This window comes from Anastrepha obliqua, chromosome 2 (genome assembly GCF_027943255.1).
Source record: "Anastrepha obliqua isolate idAnaObli1 chromosome 2, idAnaObli1_1.0, whole genome shotgun sequence".
Lineage (NCBI taxonomy): Eukaryota > Metazoa > Arthropoda > Insecta > Diptera > Tephritidae > Anastrepha > Anastrepha obliqua.
This window is the reverse complement of record NC_072893.1, coordinates 99,478,381-99,495,273: the sequence shown is the minus strand read 5'-3', so window position 1 is coordinate 99,495,273 and position 16,893 is coordinate 99,478,381. Positions and strand designations below refer to the sequence as shown.

General features: G+C 41.4%; 1 protein-coding gene across 2 annotated transcripts in view; it reads right to left on the bottom strand.

Annotated features, from left to right (window-relative positions):
- LOC129237477 (retinoblastoma family protein) overlaps positions 1-16,893 on the bottom strand; it is an 86,138-nt gene that overhangs the window by 43,294 nt on the left and 25,951 nt on the right. For both annotated transcript variants that reach the window (XM_054872254.1, XM_054872255.1), the window contains exon 8: positions 408-934. In XM_054872254.1, the coding sequence (XP_054728229.1) occupies positions 408-934 (527 nt within the window). The remainder of the gene's footprint in view (positions 1-407; positions 935-16,893) is intronic.

Below are 16,893 nucleotides of genomic sequence, written 5' to 3'. Positions count from 1 at the left end.
TTTTATATAGTTATTAGTATTGATATCATTTCACTTTGCGAAAACAACAACTGAAGAAAATATAGGTGTTACCTGCTATTAATATATTTGTTCTTAATGTTTTAAACCAATAATATGTTCAGACTAAACAGAAGAAAACTAAAAAAGTGGTTGTATGAACTTAATCCTCTATTTCGGCTGTGATCACTGGTCTACTGATTGCATCGCTGTTGAGTTTAGAATTTCAGATTAGCTGAACAGTTGGAATCGCGTCGATTTCACATATTTTCTGACGCAAATATGAAATTTGTGAAATTTGAGCAGTTAGCAACTATGAATATTATGAAAACACCAAAGCATTGTACGACATAAAGGCAACAGCCTTCAAAATACATTGAAAATAATTTAATTGTGATATTACAACTTACTCTGAGGTTGATGCCGTTTTACTAAATTATCAACGTCTACTTCAGACCATGTCGGTAATGCAAATGTTCTGATGATATCCCACAGTGGCGATCCTCTTTGCCAGGCTAAAGACTCAAGGCAAGACTCTTCAATATAATTCAAATGTTTAATCAATGGACGCGAGAGTACACCGTCATGACTTCTTACAACTATTTCAATAATCTTATGGAAATGGAAAGCCGATATACTGAAGCATGATAAAATCCATGGAAATTTCATTTGACATTGATATGCATCTAGAACTATTTCCACACAGCAAGCGATTAGTGTCGATATGAAAGTTTCAGTACTCAGTAAAATTTTGATATCTATATTAGGTTTCGTTCTTGTTTCTATTCGTAGAATTTTATCCAATAAATAGAAAAATAACGATTCCGCAATTTGAAAGCGGTTACCGACCTCAGCATTACCCAAAGCAGATTTAAAATCATTTTGCATTTGTGTCAATTTCTCATAAATCTTGTTTAAAGTATCTATTCCCGCTTGCCTAAATTTATTTATCCAAAAGAAAAGAGAAGAGATATACATATTTTGACATTAACAACAAATTTTTAAAGTTTATTATTTTACTACATTAATAAAAAATAAATAAATAATGTTAATGTAGATAGGTGTTCTCACTGAGGTTATTCGTATAAGGATACAGATTTGAAAATAATATTATTAAAAGTAAATAATATTTCAGAATATGGGTACAAAGAGAATATTATGTAGTTTTGACAGCTTTAATACAGAAGTATTTTTTTAAAATGGTAGTCACCTAATTTACAATGCAAGCCTTATTTAATGAACTAAAGTTAAATGAGAAACATTCTGTCAAAAAAAATATCGGGAATTGTTCATGTAAAAAGGCCGCGGTACAAATATGTCTAAATTTTTCTCCTGGAATGTTGGTACAACTGTCTTCTATAGTGTCGCAGATTTTGAGCGTTATCTGTCAATTAGCCTGTGTTTGGCATTTAATTATATCAATCAACCGCAGGTGTGCTCTGCGATTTTCGATAAAGATAGAGAATTTGTCTTAAATGTTGTGTTTTGAACGGGATTTTATGTGCCGAATCGTAGAAAATGTTGCAAGCCTATGGCGAGTGTGCTTTATCAAAAACACGGGTATACGAGTAATATAAGGCTTTTGCAGAAGGCCGAGAAGTCGTGGAAAATTTGCCTCGATCTGGTCGCACATCAACGTCTTCAACGGATGAAAACGGCCACAAAGTCAAAGAAATGATGCTGGAAAACCATCATTTAAGTTTACGGGAGGTAGCTCGTGACCTTAGCGTGTCTCACGAATCAATTCGCAACATTTTACACCATCAAAACTTAAATTGGCACTGTGCGTTGGTATATGTGTATTGCTACGAATGGAGCTTGTTTTGAAGGCGACAAAATAAATTTTTATGATTAAACAATTATTTTGCGTTTTATTGAACAATTCCCGGTACTTTTTTGACAAAATGTATTTGTAGGTAACCAACAATGTTATATATATATATATTTGGATAAGCGTTACCCCTGAGAATATTTGTATTGGATGACCGTTTACTTTAATTTATTTAACAACTAATGGAAATATATTTTTGGAAGAAAATTGTCTAAAAGTTTGTTCATTTAATACCAAATTTTGAAAATTTCAATCATAAATAATGAACAAAGCTCAGTCGGCCTGATACTATATTTTAATAAATAATAATTTGTGATTTATGACTCATGGAAAGAACTATGCTTTGCCCATGTAGGGAAAGGATTCGCGTTTTTTTCGAGATCTGCGATTCTAACCATTCGTCGTTCACCACCGAAACAATATCTTGTTTCTTCAAACACTTTTGATCGCAGCTACCACAGAACCTAGGTGTTGAGCGATTAACAGGGTATGAATGATGCGTACCAGAGTACACGGGGTCATCACGCAGGAACATCCCCATTGTCATCGGCACTGACTTAAACCTCCAACATTCACTATGGGGCTCAAAGAACACCAAAACTAGAGGTGATTCTTCATTTTGTATTAACTTATAATCTAACTATGTATATACAACTATAAAAATTAGCCCACTCAACAAAATGTAAAGCGTCACTGTCAGACTCACTCCAAAACCATACTTCTCTTGTGACGCACAGCCTACTGTTAAGCACTGATGAAGCGAACTCTTGTAGGACAGAGACTCCAAGACGACCACGAGCCCAAATTTGGTTGCCGAAAATTAAGCTGGATAGTTCGGAAATTTTCCAGTGCCTTAAATTGCAAAACCTTGAAGTTCCGTCGGATAATTGGTCTATTACCAAGGTACATAGAAGAACGTCAACAACAAACACAGTTCTGCCGTTCTGCGGCTAATTATTAACTCATAGTGAAACTCGAAAAACAGTTCAAACTCCGATTCAGCCTCAGGTTGTCAAAAGTGAAGGTCTTCCCTGTCTCTCTTGCCCCAGGCGACGACTTGGAGAAAATGGGGAACGACACGAAAAAGCTGCTCAACGATCTGCCGTTGTCTGGGATGGACGCAGAATCCGAGCAAAGGGAGCAGTTTTGAAGGTAGGTAACCCTTTTAACAGTTATGTTAGGAGTAATCCAAATTAACATTCGTCACTATAAACCAGCCACCGATAATCTATTTATCATTCTCCATGAGGAAGACAACTGCCTGTGAAATCATGGTGCTATTTTTATGTCCAAATTAATGGTAAGCCTAGGGCTTGTATCCCAGTCAGCAATACAATTAATGCCTTTTTGTTATCTAAATTCAGTTCACCAGATGTGACGGTGGCCAGGGTGGAACCATCCAGTGACAGTTGCTTCTGTTTGGTGTCTGCCTATATTGGCCATGGCAGTTCAGCGCTTCTTGACGGATTGAAAATCTGGTGAATACACTTTTGTCTAAATAAGGAAGCATCCTGATCGCCTGACGCGAATTCCAGACACACCATTTGGGGCAGCAGTGAGATCAACGAACGAGATGAGTTTCTTTTAGACTTTGTAATTAGTTGTACTTTACTCGTTTAGAACAAGGGTAACACGCCAAAGTTTGTTTTTCCAGCATCGGAAACATCAAGCTGCTCGTCAAATATTTCTGACAGTACGGTTGATAATTGGACGGTTCCCCAAAAGAGCTCTTAGTCGCATCATAGGCTTATCCTTTTCGAAATCGATTTCGTTTCGGGAACCTTATCTCTGTAGGGTTTTCAACAAGAGGTTGAAAAGGAGTATTTTTTCAATTTCCACTTCGAAACAACTGCACATGTAAGTAGAACACTTAGAGAGGTCCTATCAGACTATCTTTAACTTGGTCTGTCCAACATTCTTCAGCAAGACATACTTTCCTACCTGGTGGAGGAAGACGCTGACCGACTTAAAAGAGAAGGTTAGGAGGGTTTTAACGACTGCTATCAAATCAGAAACTTTCAAGCTTACCGGGTAATTTTGAAAGAATATAAGAAGGTTGTTCCCATGCCAGCCGGTTCTACGCTACTGGAATGAATCGGGTTTTCCCCGACCAAGGGCTGGCGCCCCAGTAACCTAGCCCTGTCTAGTGAACAGTAGACACCCCTTAAGTCACAGGAGCAACTCCTCGCAGCAGCCTTGCTCCAAATACTTCTCCTCAGGGTTGGTATTGAATCCAACCCTGGGCCAGAGGTGTTCTATTGCTGCGTATGCCATAAACGGCTCCACCCGAACTCCACCTCAGTTAGGTGCAATAAGTGCAACGGGTGGAGCCACCTTAAGACCTGTTCAGGCCTTAAGACTCATAGGGAGTGGTCCACACAGTATGTGGCCTCGTGTTGCTCCCGCCAGCAGGCGTCTGATGCCTTAACGGTACTCTCCCTGATAGGCCGGCACCACCAACCGCCTCCACAACCCATACGTCCACTGTAGGGAGCCTATCGGAGCTACAAAACTTCCCCGACTTCCTGCTCAAACCCCAATGAGGGGACAAACCAGCAGCTCTTGGTCCCCCGCACAGTATGTTCCGTATGTCAGGCAGGAATACTTCGGAAATTGGCATCAGTCAAGTGCAATTCATGCAATGGCTGTTGCCATTTTCGGATATGTCCCGGCCTGCGCACCACCCGTAAGTGGACAACTGACTACGTTGCTCCCCCCTGCAGAGCTTTGCACCCGCAACCTCCCCTCGTGGCGTATCCATCCACCACCATCAGGCCGCAACAACTACAGCAGAATGCACAGCAGGCACAACGTAGGCAACCACACGCGTCCCTCATCCCCCGAGTTACTACTACCTTACCTCACGAGCTTCAAGCTTCTACAATTCAACTGCAACGGACTCACGAGTAAGGTCGATGAGATAGTTGACTTCATGAGCCGACACATTATCAAAATAGATGCGGTCCAGGAAACCAAGCTGCACGCTCGGTCCTCTCTGATCACCAGGGATGGCTATAACGTGCACAGAAATGATCGCGAGCGAGACAATGGTGGTCGCCCAGCGTTTATAGTCCACCACATAGTGCAGTATCGTCCTATTGATGAAGGCATTTACCGCAGCGACAGCACCTTATAATGTCAAGGTATAGCTGTCCGGACCGGCGATGCCGAGCTCGAAATTTATAATGTATACATAACCCCTGTCACCAGCTGCCCGGCAGGATTTCATCAGAGGTGAAAACCGATTGGTTGTAGGTGACTTCAATGCGATTCACGTTCTTTGGCATTCAAGCCTGCCAAATGATCGTAGGGGACAGCTATTGGCAGAGCAGATAGACGACTCGACATTCAGCACTGTGAACGACGACGCCCTCACCATGGGCAATTGCAGCAGCTCGCCTGACAAAGCAATAGCCAGTGCGGGTATGATAAATAGCATAACGTGGCGACCTATGCTATCGCTTGCATCAGACCACTTGCCCATTATCGTCTCGATTGAGAGACCTGCCGACTTCTTGGTCAAGAACTTCAGGCCTATAAATCTTACCTCCTTTATTCTGATTCGAGAGAATGATCGACTATCACATTCGAAATTTACTTTGGCGGCTTTTATAGATATATAAGGTGCTTCCAATAATCTTAGGGCTGAGTCAAATGTCACTGCACTAAATAAAGCAGAGGTATTATAGAAAGAACTATCTGTCTCAGGATCTCGTCCCTGCTAGACTGTAGCGAGGGACCAAAATTACTAGATTCGTGCATAGAGGTAGACCGCAGGGCGGTGCCCTCTCGCCTCTCCTTTGGCTGGTAGCTATTGACGAAGTTCTCACCCGTTTAGACTCTGCGCGTCGGGGAAAAGAATACATCCGCGGTAAGGCATGCCTGTATTAAGAGGCGACTAAAATCCGGTTGGAGAGGAAGGGGCTTGTCCCTAAAATGCTCACATGCCTCGAGAACCTCCAACGAAGATCTTCGCTTCTTGGGAGTGGACGAATAAGTTGGGCTTTAAGCTACCGTGAAGGCGGCTGGTTTCGGAAAGCCAGACGGCCTGTAGTAGCAAGTTAGTAGCGAATAAGTTTTAACAAATAAGCAACCCTCGAAAAGAGCTTGGTAAACGATACAAAAATCCAGGCCCGACGGACTCATATTGACCTCGCTGGTCAACGTCTGTTTTCCATGTAAGGGTCGGCTGTATTCTATGATGATGGAAAATAACGACGACAAAAAATAATATAATGGAAATGATGATATCGGTCTGACAAGTGCGGTATTCGGCTACCTCAGTAAGCGAGAATAAAATCTAGTTGGAACGGCTGGTCGACTAATGCATCAGTTGCCTCCGTCCTGCTAAAACTCTGGCAGAACTTCAGGATACATTCGAAACCACGTTCGAGTCATCGCCACTATCTGATCGTGCAGGTTCGGTTGACTTGGTCCCGATTAACACCAGCCTGGCTCTGAATGCGTGTACTCATAAGGTACCGCATCAACCCTATCGTGGTCTCCCTGCTTTCCTAGTTAACCACGGGGCTAACAACAACAACAACACCAGCGGCTACAATAACAAAAACAACAGGAAATGGAGCGAAGATGGTTATCAGCAACCCCTGCGCAGGGAACACGCTCTCACGATCACCCGAAAATACGCCAAGGGCTAACGACGGCACCAGCAGCGCAGCATCTCAGCGTCGAGCGAATAAAGTAGCAGCGCTAGCAAACTCCTTGAGCATTATTGACATAGCCAAGACTTCGACCCGCCACCTATGCAAGCCAACGCTGCAAGAAAAAATTAAAGAGCTAGAGGAAAAGATTGAGTTTTGGAAGGTTATGCTGAACGTGCACCACGTCATCAAAAAAATGGGCTTTGACATAAAGGACATACACACGGAGATAATGATTCTGCTTGAGCAAAAGGGCAGCACAAAGAGTAAATGCGAACACAAGACTACGCACACCATCAGCAGCAAGGATGCGGAGTGGCCAAAAGTCACCCCGCCAAACAAAACAGGTCAGGCAAAAGAAATGCATCCCAGTCGCCGAAAGGACCAAGGGCGAGTGCTGACGAGGAGAGGCATTTCCCAGCCCTTAATGCACCAGCAGCCAAAAAAATGTGTCCTACACCACCAAAAGAGACAAAAAAAAAACCAGGAAAAACAATGAGCGTGGAAACTCGTCAAAAGCAAGAAAAGCAAGCGAAAGACGACCATTCGTCCTAAGGCAGATGCGATGTCATTACCGCAACCGAAAAGGGCAAATCGTATACAGAAATCCTACGTACCGTTATGTCTAGCGACGCGTTGAAGATTTTAGGGGAGGCCGTAAAAAATATCCGAAGAACGGGCACAGGCAAACTGATTTTGAGGTGAAGAAACAAGAAGATAACAGTACTAGTGAATTCCAGGCAGCATTGGTAGAAGTGCTGAAGAAAACGGCAACCGTAGCAGCAAATACTCACATGGTGACTCTTCAATGTAAAGATTTGGATGAGGTAACCACCAAAGAAGGGGTTTGCAATGCGCTCCATATGCAATGTGGAATCAGCAAGCCGAAAGAATTAGCGATCCGCAGCATGAAGGCGGCGTACAATGGCACACAAACAGCGTTCATCAACCTTCAACAGGGGATGCCAAAAAAGTACTCGAAGTACGCAGAGGATCAAGATACGTGGTATCATGTCGCCTGCGCGAAATCTCGTCGCCAAAGCGCTGTTCCCGTTGCTGGGAATGCGGCCACACGGTGTACGGAAACAGATCGAACCAGGCTGTGCCGAAAGTGCGGGAAGCTGGTCACATGGCTGCGTCTTGCGCTAATAACAGTGCGTTACAACAACGAACTTTTTTCTGTCCTATAAACCAAATATACTTTTTCGGAAAGGGGAGAAAAAATAAAAATACACGTGTATCGGCAATTTTCATGTACACGTCAGATTTTTTTTTTATGTATAAAATATAGAGCTCGTAGTCCGCCTGTTTGAAAAACTTTGGATCAATTTTTAACCCTTTTTCCGTGATCCAATCGCGCTGAATTTCTGCAGGCAGACTCGTGGCAATGTTTTTTCTAAATTTTCGACATAAATTGAAGGGACTCTAAATTTTTAAACAAATTATTAACCTTTAATTTATTGTTTCATACAACACACTCTGTGCCGTTTGTGTGTTTGTTACAGTTCCGGAAGTTCCGATCATCTGACAGTTGCGCTACTAGGAGACGTATACTTTGACAATTGTTTTAAGTTCTGTTGCGCGAAAACGTCTTTCTGTATATTTCATCTTACGAAAAATGCAGTGCCCGAATCGAAATAACTTTTGTTACGTTTGTGGCTTATTCGCACCAAGTAAAAATTTTAAAAATATTGCGAAAACAGTGGTTAACTCGTTTCAGAAAATATTCAAGACTGCTTATGTTCCTTACTTGTGGTATACTCTGGAAGTCGTGTGCGACTATTGCTATAGAAATTTATGCAAGTTTAGGTACTGATGGAAGGTCAACAATAAAGTACTCTGTACCAACAATTTGGCTACCACGTACGGAGCACTGCAGTGAACTGTGCTACTTTTGCGTAATTTTTACTCAAACTAAAGGGTACAAATACTTTCGCCGCAGCAAAATTCGATACGCTAATGTAGAATCGGTTACCACCAGAAGAACATATAGCGGCTTCAATGGAGATTTTTGATTATGTTCCCGAATTAAGGGATGGAGAACCAACAGTAGCACCAACAATGCTATCAACATTTCTTGCATCGAATGCGAGATGCGGGGAACCAGAAGTATCGGAATTTGTACCAACACCCAGTGAACTTGGGACTGCAGTGCCGCATTTAGTAACGCAAGCCGACTTCAATGACCTTGTACGAGAAGGAAATTTATCAAAGAGAACAGCCGAACTTTTTGCATCACGCCATAAGCAGTGGAATATAGTGGCGGCTGATTTTAAAATAACAGCCGCTCGTGATCGACGTAGCAGTATTCCATATGACGAATTTTTTAAATTGCACGAAGATCCATCAGGACATTGATACTATTGAAAAGCGCTTTAAAGGACAAGACATTACGCATATGCTTGGCGAATACTGTTGGTCTATTTGCCGCGATACTGACACAAATGCTTACAAACGCAAAAATAAAAGACCTAAGTTTCTTTAAAAGCATTAAAATTTTTAATGTAACAATTTTTAATTTTAGTATAATAAAATTAATAAGAAAATTCAGGGTTTTATATCTCTATTGTAATGCGGAGTGAAACACCTTTCTTTTGATACCCACATCGGCATATCACATGCAATTTTTTTTTTAATTTGGAACAGGTGGCAACCCTGTGAAACATTGTCAGTGGCAACACCTTGGTGAAAAGTATAGAAATGTGATACACTATCTCTGGGCCCAATTTCATTCAAATCCGTTAAGCTAATCCTGAGATCGTGTGGCTATACAGATATGCATATAAGAATTACTCGTTTCAAGTTATAAAATACAAAAAAAAAAAAATAAAAATTGTGACGTGTACATGAAAATCGCCGATACACGTGTATTTTTATTTTTTATCCCCTTTCCGAAAAAGTATATTTGGTTCATAGGACAGACTGTGTGTAACGCGGTGTAAATGAAGGGCGCTCTATGTGAAGGAAATCACGCGACAAGAAGTGTGAGGTGCCCACGTTTTCAGGAGGCGGTTAAAGGAAGAGTATGAAGATCTGGCAACTAAATCTCAATCCCTGCAAGTAGGCCCAAGATCTGGTGTGGCAACGAGTGTTGAGCTTAGACTAGATGTGGCTATTCTATTCTTACACCATGAAAACACAGAATCCCATAGCTGGATTACAGAAGAAACCAGTAAAGTGGCAATATTGTCATTTGGTGGATATATGCCCCAAACAAAGATGGCTTCAGCTGTAAAAGGATTTACGTTGGTTAAGACGGAGGAAATATACTTGTTTAGTTGTTATGCTAGCCTAGTCTGAGCGACAATCAGTTTGAGCGTATTATGATGGCACGGGTCGAAGTAGATATCGGGAAGCATCTGTTGCTAATAACTGGCGATTTCAACGCATGTTCAACGACTTGGGGAAGTTCTCGTAACCATAGACGCGGAAAAATTCTCCTTGAGAGTCTATCACCGCTCGACCTCGAATTGCTAAGCGAGCCGGGAGTGTATACTTATAGAAAAGGAAATGGCAAGTTTTCAACATTGTATGGGACGAGGCAGTGACACCGCAAACGTCAGCATTACATACAGATAGTCAGGAAACGACAGCGATAGCAAATGCGTTTAGCGCTACAATAAAACAACAAGGAGGCTTACTTACTAGTAGAACGACAACACTGCGGCAGGCAGGGAAAGAGTGTATTAAATCGCGTGAAAAAGTAAAGATAGCTCGCCATCAACCAACAGTAGCGTCACTGAGCGCAGAACTCAGGAGATGCAAATCAGCTTTCAAAGCGGCGGTTAAAGCTAGTAAACGGGAATGTTTTAAGAAGCAGAAGAGAACACCTGGTCTTTCCTAGGCATATAAGATGCTGATGAAAACGGTTGTTAGCACACTTTTTCCTGCCCAGGAAGCATTCGCTGATGATCATTAACCCACTCCACAAGTGAGCGCAGAAGAGTTTCTAGCCTCATTAGACCGCATTAAAGACAAAAAAGGGACTAGATGGAGTTCCCAACATTGCCCTTAAAACGGCTATAAAAGCGAGGCCAATCGTGTTCGCGGCCGCCGTAGCCGAATGGGTTGGTGCGTGATTACCATTCGGAATTCACAGAGAGAACGTTGGTTCAAATCTCGGTGAAACACCAAAATTAAGAAAAACATTTTTCTAATAGCGGTCACCCCTCGGCAGTCAATGGAAAACCTCCGAGTGTATTTCTGCCATGAAAAAGCTCCTCACAAAAATATCTGCCGTTCGGAGTCGGCTTGAAACTGTAGGACCCTTTATTTGTGGAACAATATCAAGACGCACACCACAAATAGGAGCTCGGCCATATATAATATATAATCGTGTTCGCTGCCTTGTTCCGTAACTGCCTCCTGGAAGGCGTATTACCCTATAGCTCCCTCTATCAAAGAGATGCAGCGCCTGTATAATCTAGCGCGAGAAATACCGCTCCGTGTTATTAAAGAAGAAGAGAGGCAGCGAAGCACGAGAGAGTGGCAGTCACGCTGGGACCTTTCAAAAAATGGTCGTTGGATGCGCAATTTGATACCAGACATTGCGAAATGGTAACCAAGGAAGCACGGCGAAGTTAACTTCTACGTGACGCAACTGCTGAGCGGTCACGGATGCTTTAAAGAGTACCTACACCGCTTTAATTTGGAAAACGACGTCTTTTGTCCGGTCTGTCCTGATGAACCAGAGAGTGCAAGACTTGTGCTATTCCGGTGTCCGCGTTTCGACATCGAAAGAGAAAACCTTTGCAAAGTTTTTGACGAGCATACTACAGAGGCAAACTTCACGATGCAAATAAATAAACCGCAACATGGCGACCCCTATTTAGGTGGGTAAAGGTGATAGCATATGCCGATGACTTGGCCTACTGGTTTCAGGACCTTTGCCCTCAGTCATGGCTGAAATTTTGGAAGGAGCATTGGCTATACTCAGTCGATGGGCTGGAAGTTGCGGCCTTAGAATCAATTCTGGCAAAACGGAGTTGATGCAATTAGTCAGAAAATACAAACTCCAGCTTTTGGACTTTCTAGATTAAATCAACAGTTTCTTACGTTCTCGTCGGAAGTGAACCATCTTGATGTAATAATTGACTCCAAGCTCCAATGGAAGCTGCACATGAAGAGTTAAGAAGGCCAGTATAGCTTTCTACTCCTGTGAATCTATGTTCGGCGAAATATGAGGTCTCAAGCCACGTGTTGCATTCTGGATCTACATCTTGGTGGTTCTGCCAATTTTGACATATGGTCTAATAGCTCATTGGAAGGGCTATAACACCACTTAATTAGACAGAGTGAGAGATTAGAGATCCAAGATGGATTTTGGATGCTTACGGATCGCTATTGGGAGGAAGACATTAATATCTTTTCCGTTAGTCAAGCTGCGATTAAAGTCCTGTCGTCGCCCGGGTCTGGCGGTTAGGCGCTTGAGGTTCCTTAGTGTGCCTTTTGTCTACATTATAGTATCAAAACGGGACTCTAGTGCTACTTGTAATGTACCCGTGCTTATTTGCTTTCTAACCTGCCTACCTACCTTTCATTTACCTACCTACAGTTTTCACTTCAGCTCTCGCTACTGCTCTCAACTTGAACAGAGCAGGTAGCGCAAAACGTGGAAACGAATGTTTTGCTCCGCCCCAAAGATTCGCTGCTGCTAGTAGCTCAGGGCAAAGGTTAGGTTAGGTTAGCCTGGTTGGCTATAAGCCACGCATAGACCTTTTGGTCTCTAGCGATACCAGATGGAGACCGTCCTCTATGAATACCTAAAGTAGACATCATGTAGGATGTCAGCGCTTTTAGCGAATCTAAGTAGGGCTGGGAGCTCCGCTTTTGAGACGTCCTCCAGACCCTCAAACGGTGGGGCTCCCAGGCATCTTAGTCGCGGTTTTAATAATGCCGGACAAACGCACAGAAGGTATTCTAAAGTCTCCTCAACATCCTCTTGTTACCAATCCCTATCTTATACGCAGTGCAGCCAATAGAGAGAGAGAGCGTAAGTACGAATTGAGTCAGTTTTTTGTCGTTAGTTCTACACATAACTTTTGCTGTTTTGCATGTGGTCAAATTATTATTATTATTAAGTGACTGGCATGAATACCAGTACTAAAATTATGTTTGAGCATTGGCTGCAGAGGCCATCAGCTCTGTGTCGTCTGTGGCTGTCTGGATTATTTGTTATATTGTCATTTCGATACTTTTAATGAATTTGCTTATTTTTTCGATGTTTGAGTGACTGGGAATGGCGAGGATGTCGCTTATTTGTTCTGAGTTTAGTATTTCTTTTCTTGCGTTGGCGTGATTTGTACATTTGTTGAGGATGTGGTCCAAAGTTTGGTTTGTGTTGCAGGTTGTACAGATAGGGTGATTTTCTTTTTTTAAGATATGTTCATGGGTGTGTGTTGTGTGGCCTAGGCGAAGGCGGAAAAAAATTTGGGTTTTAAATCCGTGTATATTTGTTGGGTAGAGTGGAGGGTTTCCATTCTTATTAATATTGGAATAGTGTTCATTGCTTGTAGTTTTTTAATGACTGCCGCTGCCGAAGCCCTTTCTTTTTACCGAAAAAACTGAGATTGTGTTATTGATATACGAAACAATCAACCAATAACCACACTTCATTGCTATCTGAACAACCACTGATTGGACGATTGTGTTAATACATGTGAAATGTTTGTGCTATTATATTAGTGATATACGAAAAAAGTGAGATTGCGTTATTGATATACGAAACAATCAACCAATGACCACACTTCATTGCTATCTGAACAACCACTGATTGGACGATTGTGTTAATACTCGTACATGTGAAATGTTTGTGCTATTATATTAGTGATATACGAAAATTGCAATCAACCAATGACCACACTTCATTGCTATCTGAACAACGACTGATTGGACGATTGTGTTAATACATGTGAAATGTTTGTGCTATTATATTAGTGATATACGAAAATTGCAATCAACCAATGACCACACTTCATTGCTATCTGAACAACGACTGATTGGACGATTGTGTTAATACTCGTACATGTGAAATGTTTGTGCTATTATATTAGTGATATACGAAAAAAGTGAGATTGCGTTATTGATATACGAAACAATCAACCAATGACCACACTTCATTGCTATCTGAACAACCACTGATTGGACGATTGTGTTAATACATGTGAAATGTTTGTGCTATTATATTAGTGATATACGAAAAAAGTGAGATTGCGTTATTGATATACGAAACAATCAACCAATGACCACACTTCATTGCTATCTGAACAACCACTGATTGGACGATTGTGTTAATACTCGTACATGTGAAATGTTTGTGCTATTATATTAGTGATATACGAAAATTGCAATCAACCAATGACCACACTTCATTGCTATCTGAACAACGACTGAATGGACGATTGTGTTAATACATGTGAAATGTTTGTGCTATTATATTAGTGATATACGAAAATTGCAATCAACCAATGACCACACTTCATTGCTATCTGAACAACGACTGATTGGACGATTGTGTTAATACTCGTACATGTGAAATGTTTGGGCTATTATATTAGTGATATACGAAAATTGCAATCAACCAATGACCACACTTCATTGCTATCTGAACAACGACTGATTGAACGGTTGTGTTAATACATGTGAAATGTTTGTGCTATTATATTAGTGATATACGGAAAAAAAGCATATCACTATATCACTAATATAATAGCACAAACATTTCACATGTATTAACACAATCGTCCAATTAGTCGTTGTTCAGATAGCAATGAAGTGTGGTCATTGGTTGATTGCAATTTTCGTATATCACTAATGTAATAGCACAAACATTTCACATGTACGAGTATTAACACAATCGTCCAATCAGTGGTTGTTCAGATAGCAATGAAGTGTGGTCATTGGTTGATTGCAAATTTCGTATATCACTAATATAATAGCACAAACATTTCACATGTACGAGTATTAACACAATCGTCCAATCAGTCGTTGTTCAGATAGCAATGAAGTGTGGTCATTGGTTGATTGCAATTTTCGTATATCACTAATATAATAGCACAAACATTTCACATGTACGAGTATTAACACAATCGTCCAATCAGTCGTTGTTCAGATAGCAATGAAGTGTGGTCATTGGTTGATTGTTTCGTATATCAATAACGCAATCTCAGTTTTTTTGTATATCACTAATATAATAGCACAAACATTTCACATGTATTAACACAATCGTCCAATTAGTCGTTGTTCAGATAGCAATGAAGTGTGGTCATTGGTTGATTGCAATTTTCGTATATCACTAATGTAATAGCACAAACATTTCACATGTACGAGTATTAACACAATCGTCCAATCAGTGGTTGTTCAGATAGCAATGAAGTGTGGTCATTGGTTGATTGCAAATTTCGTATATCACTAATATAATAGCACAAACATTTCACATGTACGAGTATTAACACAATCGTCCAATCAGTCGTTGTTCAGATAGCAATGAAGTGTGGTCATTGGTTGATTGCAATTTTCGTATATCACTAATATAATAGCACAAACATTTCACATGTACGAGTATTAACACAATCGTCCAATCAGTCGTTGTTCAGATAGCAATGAAGTGTGGTCATTGGTTGATTGTTTCGTATATCAATAACGCAATCTCAGTTTTTTTGTATATCACTAATATAATAGCACAAACATTTCACATGTATTAACACAATCGTCCAATTAGTCGTTGTTCAGATAGCAATGAAGTGTGGTCATTGGTTGATTGCAATTTTCGTATATCACTAATGTAATAGCACAAACATTTCACATGTACGAGTATTAACACAATCGTCCAATCAGTGGTTGTTCAGATAGCAATGAAGTGTGGTCATTGGTTGATTGCAAATTTCGTATATCACTAATATAATAGCACAAACATTTCACATGTACGAGTATTAACACAATCGTCCAATCAGTCGTTGTTCAGATAGCAATGAAGTGTGGTCATTGGTTGATTGCAATTTTCGTATATCACTAATATAATAGCAGATGGAATCATCCCCGCCGACCTGCAACACACAATTAGTATGATTGCACCTAGACTCGTCTCAATTTTTGAGGCAGTAGTACGACTTAGTTATATCCCCAAGAAATGGGCGGAAGTAAAAGTGGTCTTCATTCCCAAAGCAGGAAAAACCACACATACGAGACCGAAGGACTACAGGCCGATCAGCCTATCATCCTTCCTGTTAAAAACTTTAGAGCGATTGCTAGATGGGCACATCAAGGGGAAGATTGGCAACAAGCTATCACCTTCCCAACATGCATACAGCAAAGGCAAATCAGTAGAGACGGCGCTTCACTCGCTGGTCGACACGATTGAGAAATCACTTCACTACAAGGAATACACCCTTGCTGCCTTTCTAGACATCGAGGGTGCTTTCAATAACATACACCCGGAAGCAATTACCAAATCGCTAACAGAAATGGGAGTAAACAGAGCGCTCGTCTCGCTCATAGAGCGAATGCTAGTCGGGCGGACGATTCGCGCAGATTTGGGTGAAACATTCATCAAGAAATTTCCGATCAGGGGCACACCGCAGGGTGGGGTAATCTCTCCACTTCTATGGAACCTGACCGTCAATAATCTCCTTCAGGAGCTAGAAAAAATGGGAGGTAAGGTAATCTCATACGCAGATGATATTGTAATAGCAATCTCTGGCAAACACCTTCCAACTATGTGTGATCTTCAACAAAGAGCTCTCAACAGACTATCACTATGGTGCAAGAGTCGAGGACTAGAAGTAAATCCGGGAAAAACGGAACTGATACTGTTTAGCAGGAAACACAAAACACCTGCTCTTCAACAAATTCTTTTGGGGGGGAAACCCCTTAAAGTAACAGAAAACGCTAAATACCTAGGACTTGTACTAGATAGGAAGCTAAATTGGGGACTCACAGTCGCAGACAGAGTACGCAAAGCTACGACGGCGCTATACTCCTGTGGAAGGCTCGTTGGGAAAAAATGGGGTTTGAAGCCCAGTATGATACACTGGCTGTACACAGCAGTAATTAGGCCAATTCTCTACTACGGTATTGCAATATGGTGGAACGCCCTGGAGAAGGGCGTGAACATCAAAAGGGTTGACAGGGTCCAAAGACTTGCATCTGTTCTTATCACCGGTGCAATGTCAACCACACCGTCGAAAGCACTAAATGTGATACTAAACTTCCTTCCAGTAGACCTGCAGGCAAAGTACATGGCGCGCAGTGCAGGAATAAGGCTGAGCACTTTAAGTAAGTGGTCAAACACAATTTATGGCCACGGCAAAATCCTGGATGGCACGTTGGGACTTCCCAGACAGGTGGACTACACAATTCCGCCTACACTTGCCACTACAACGTTCGTGACCCTCCTACCCACGAGGG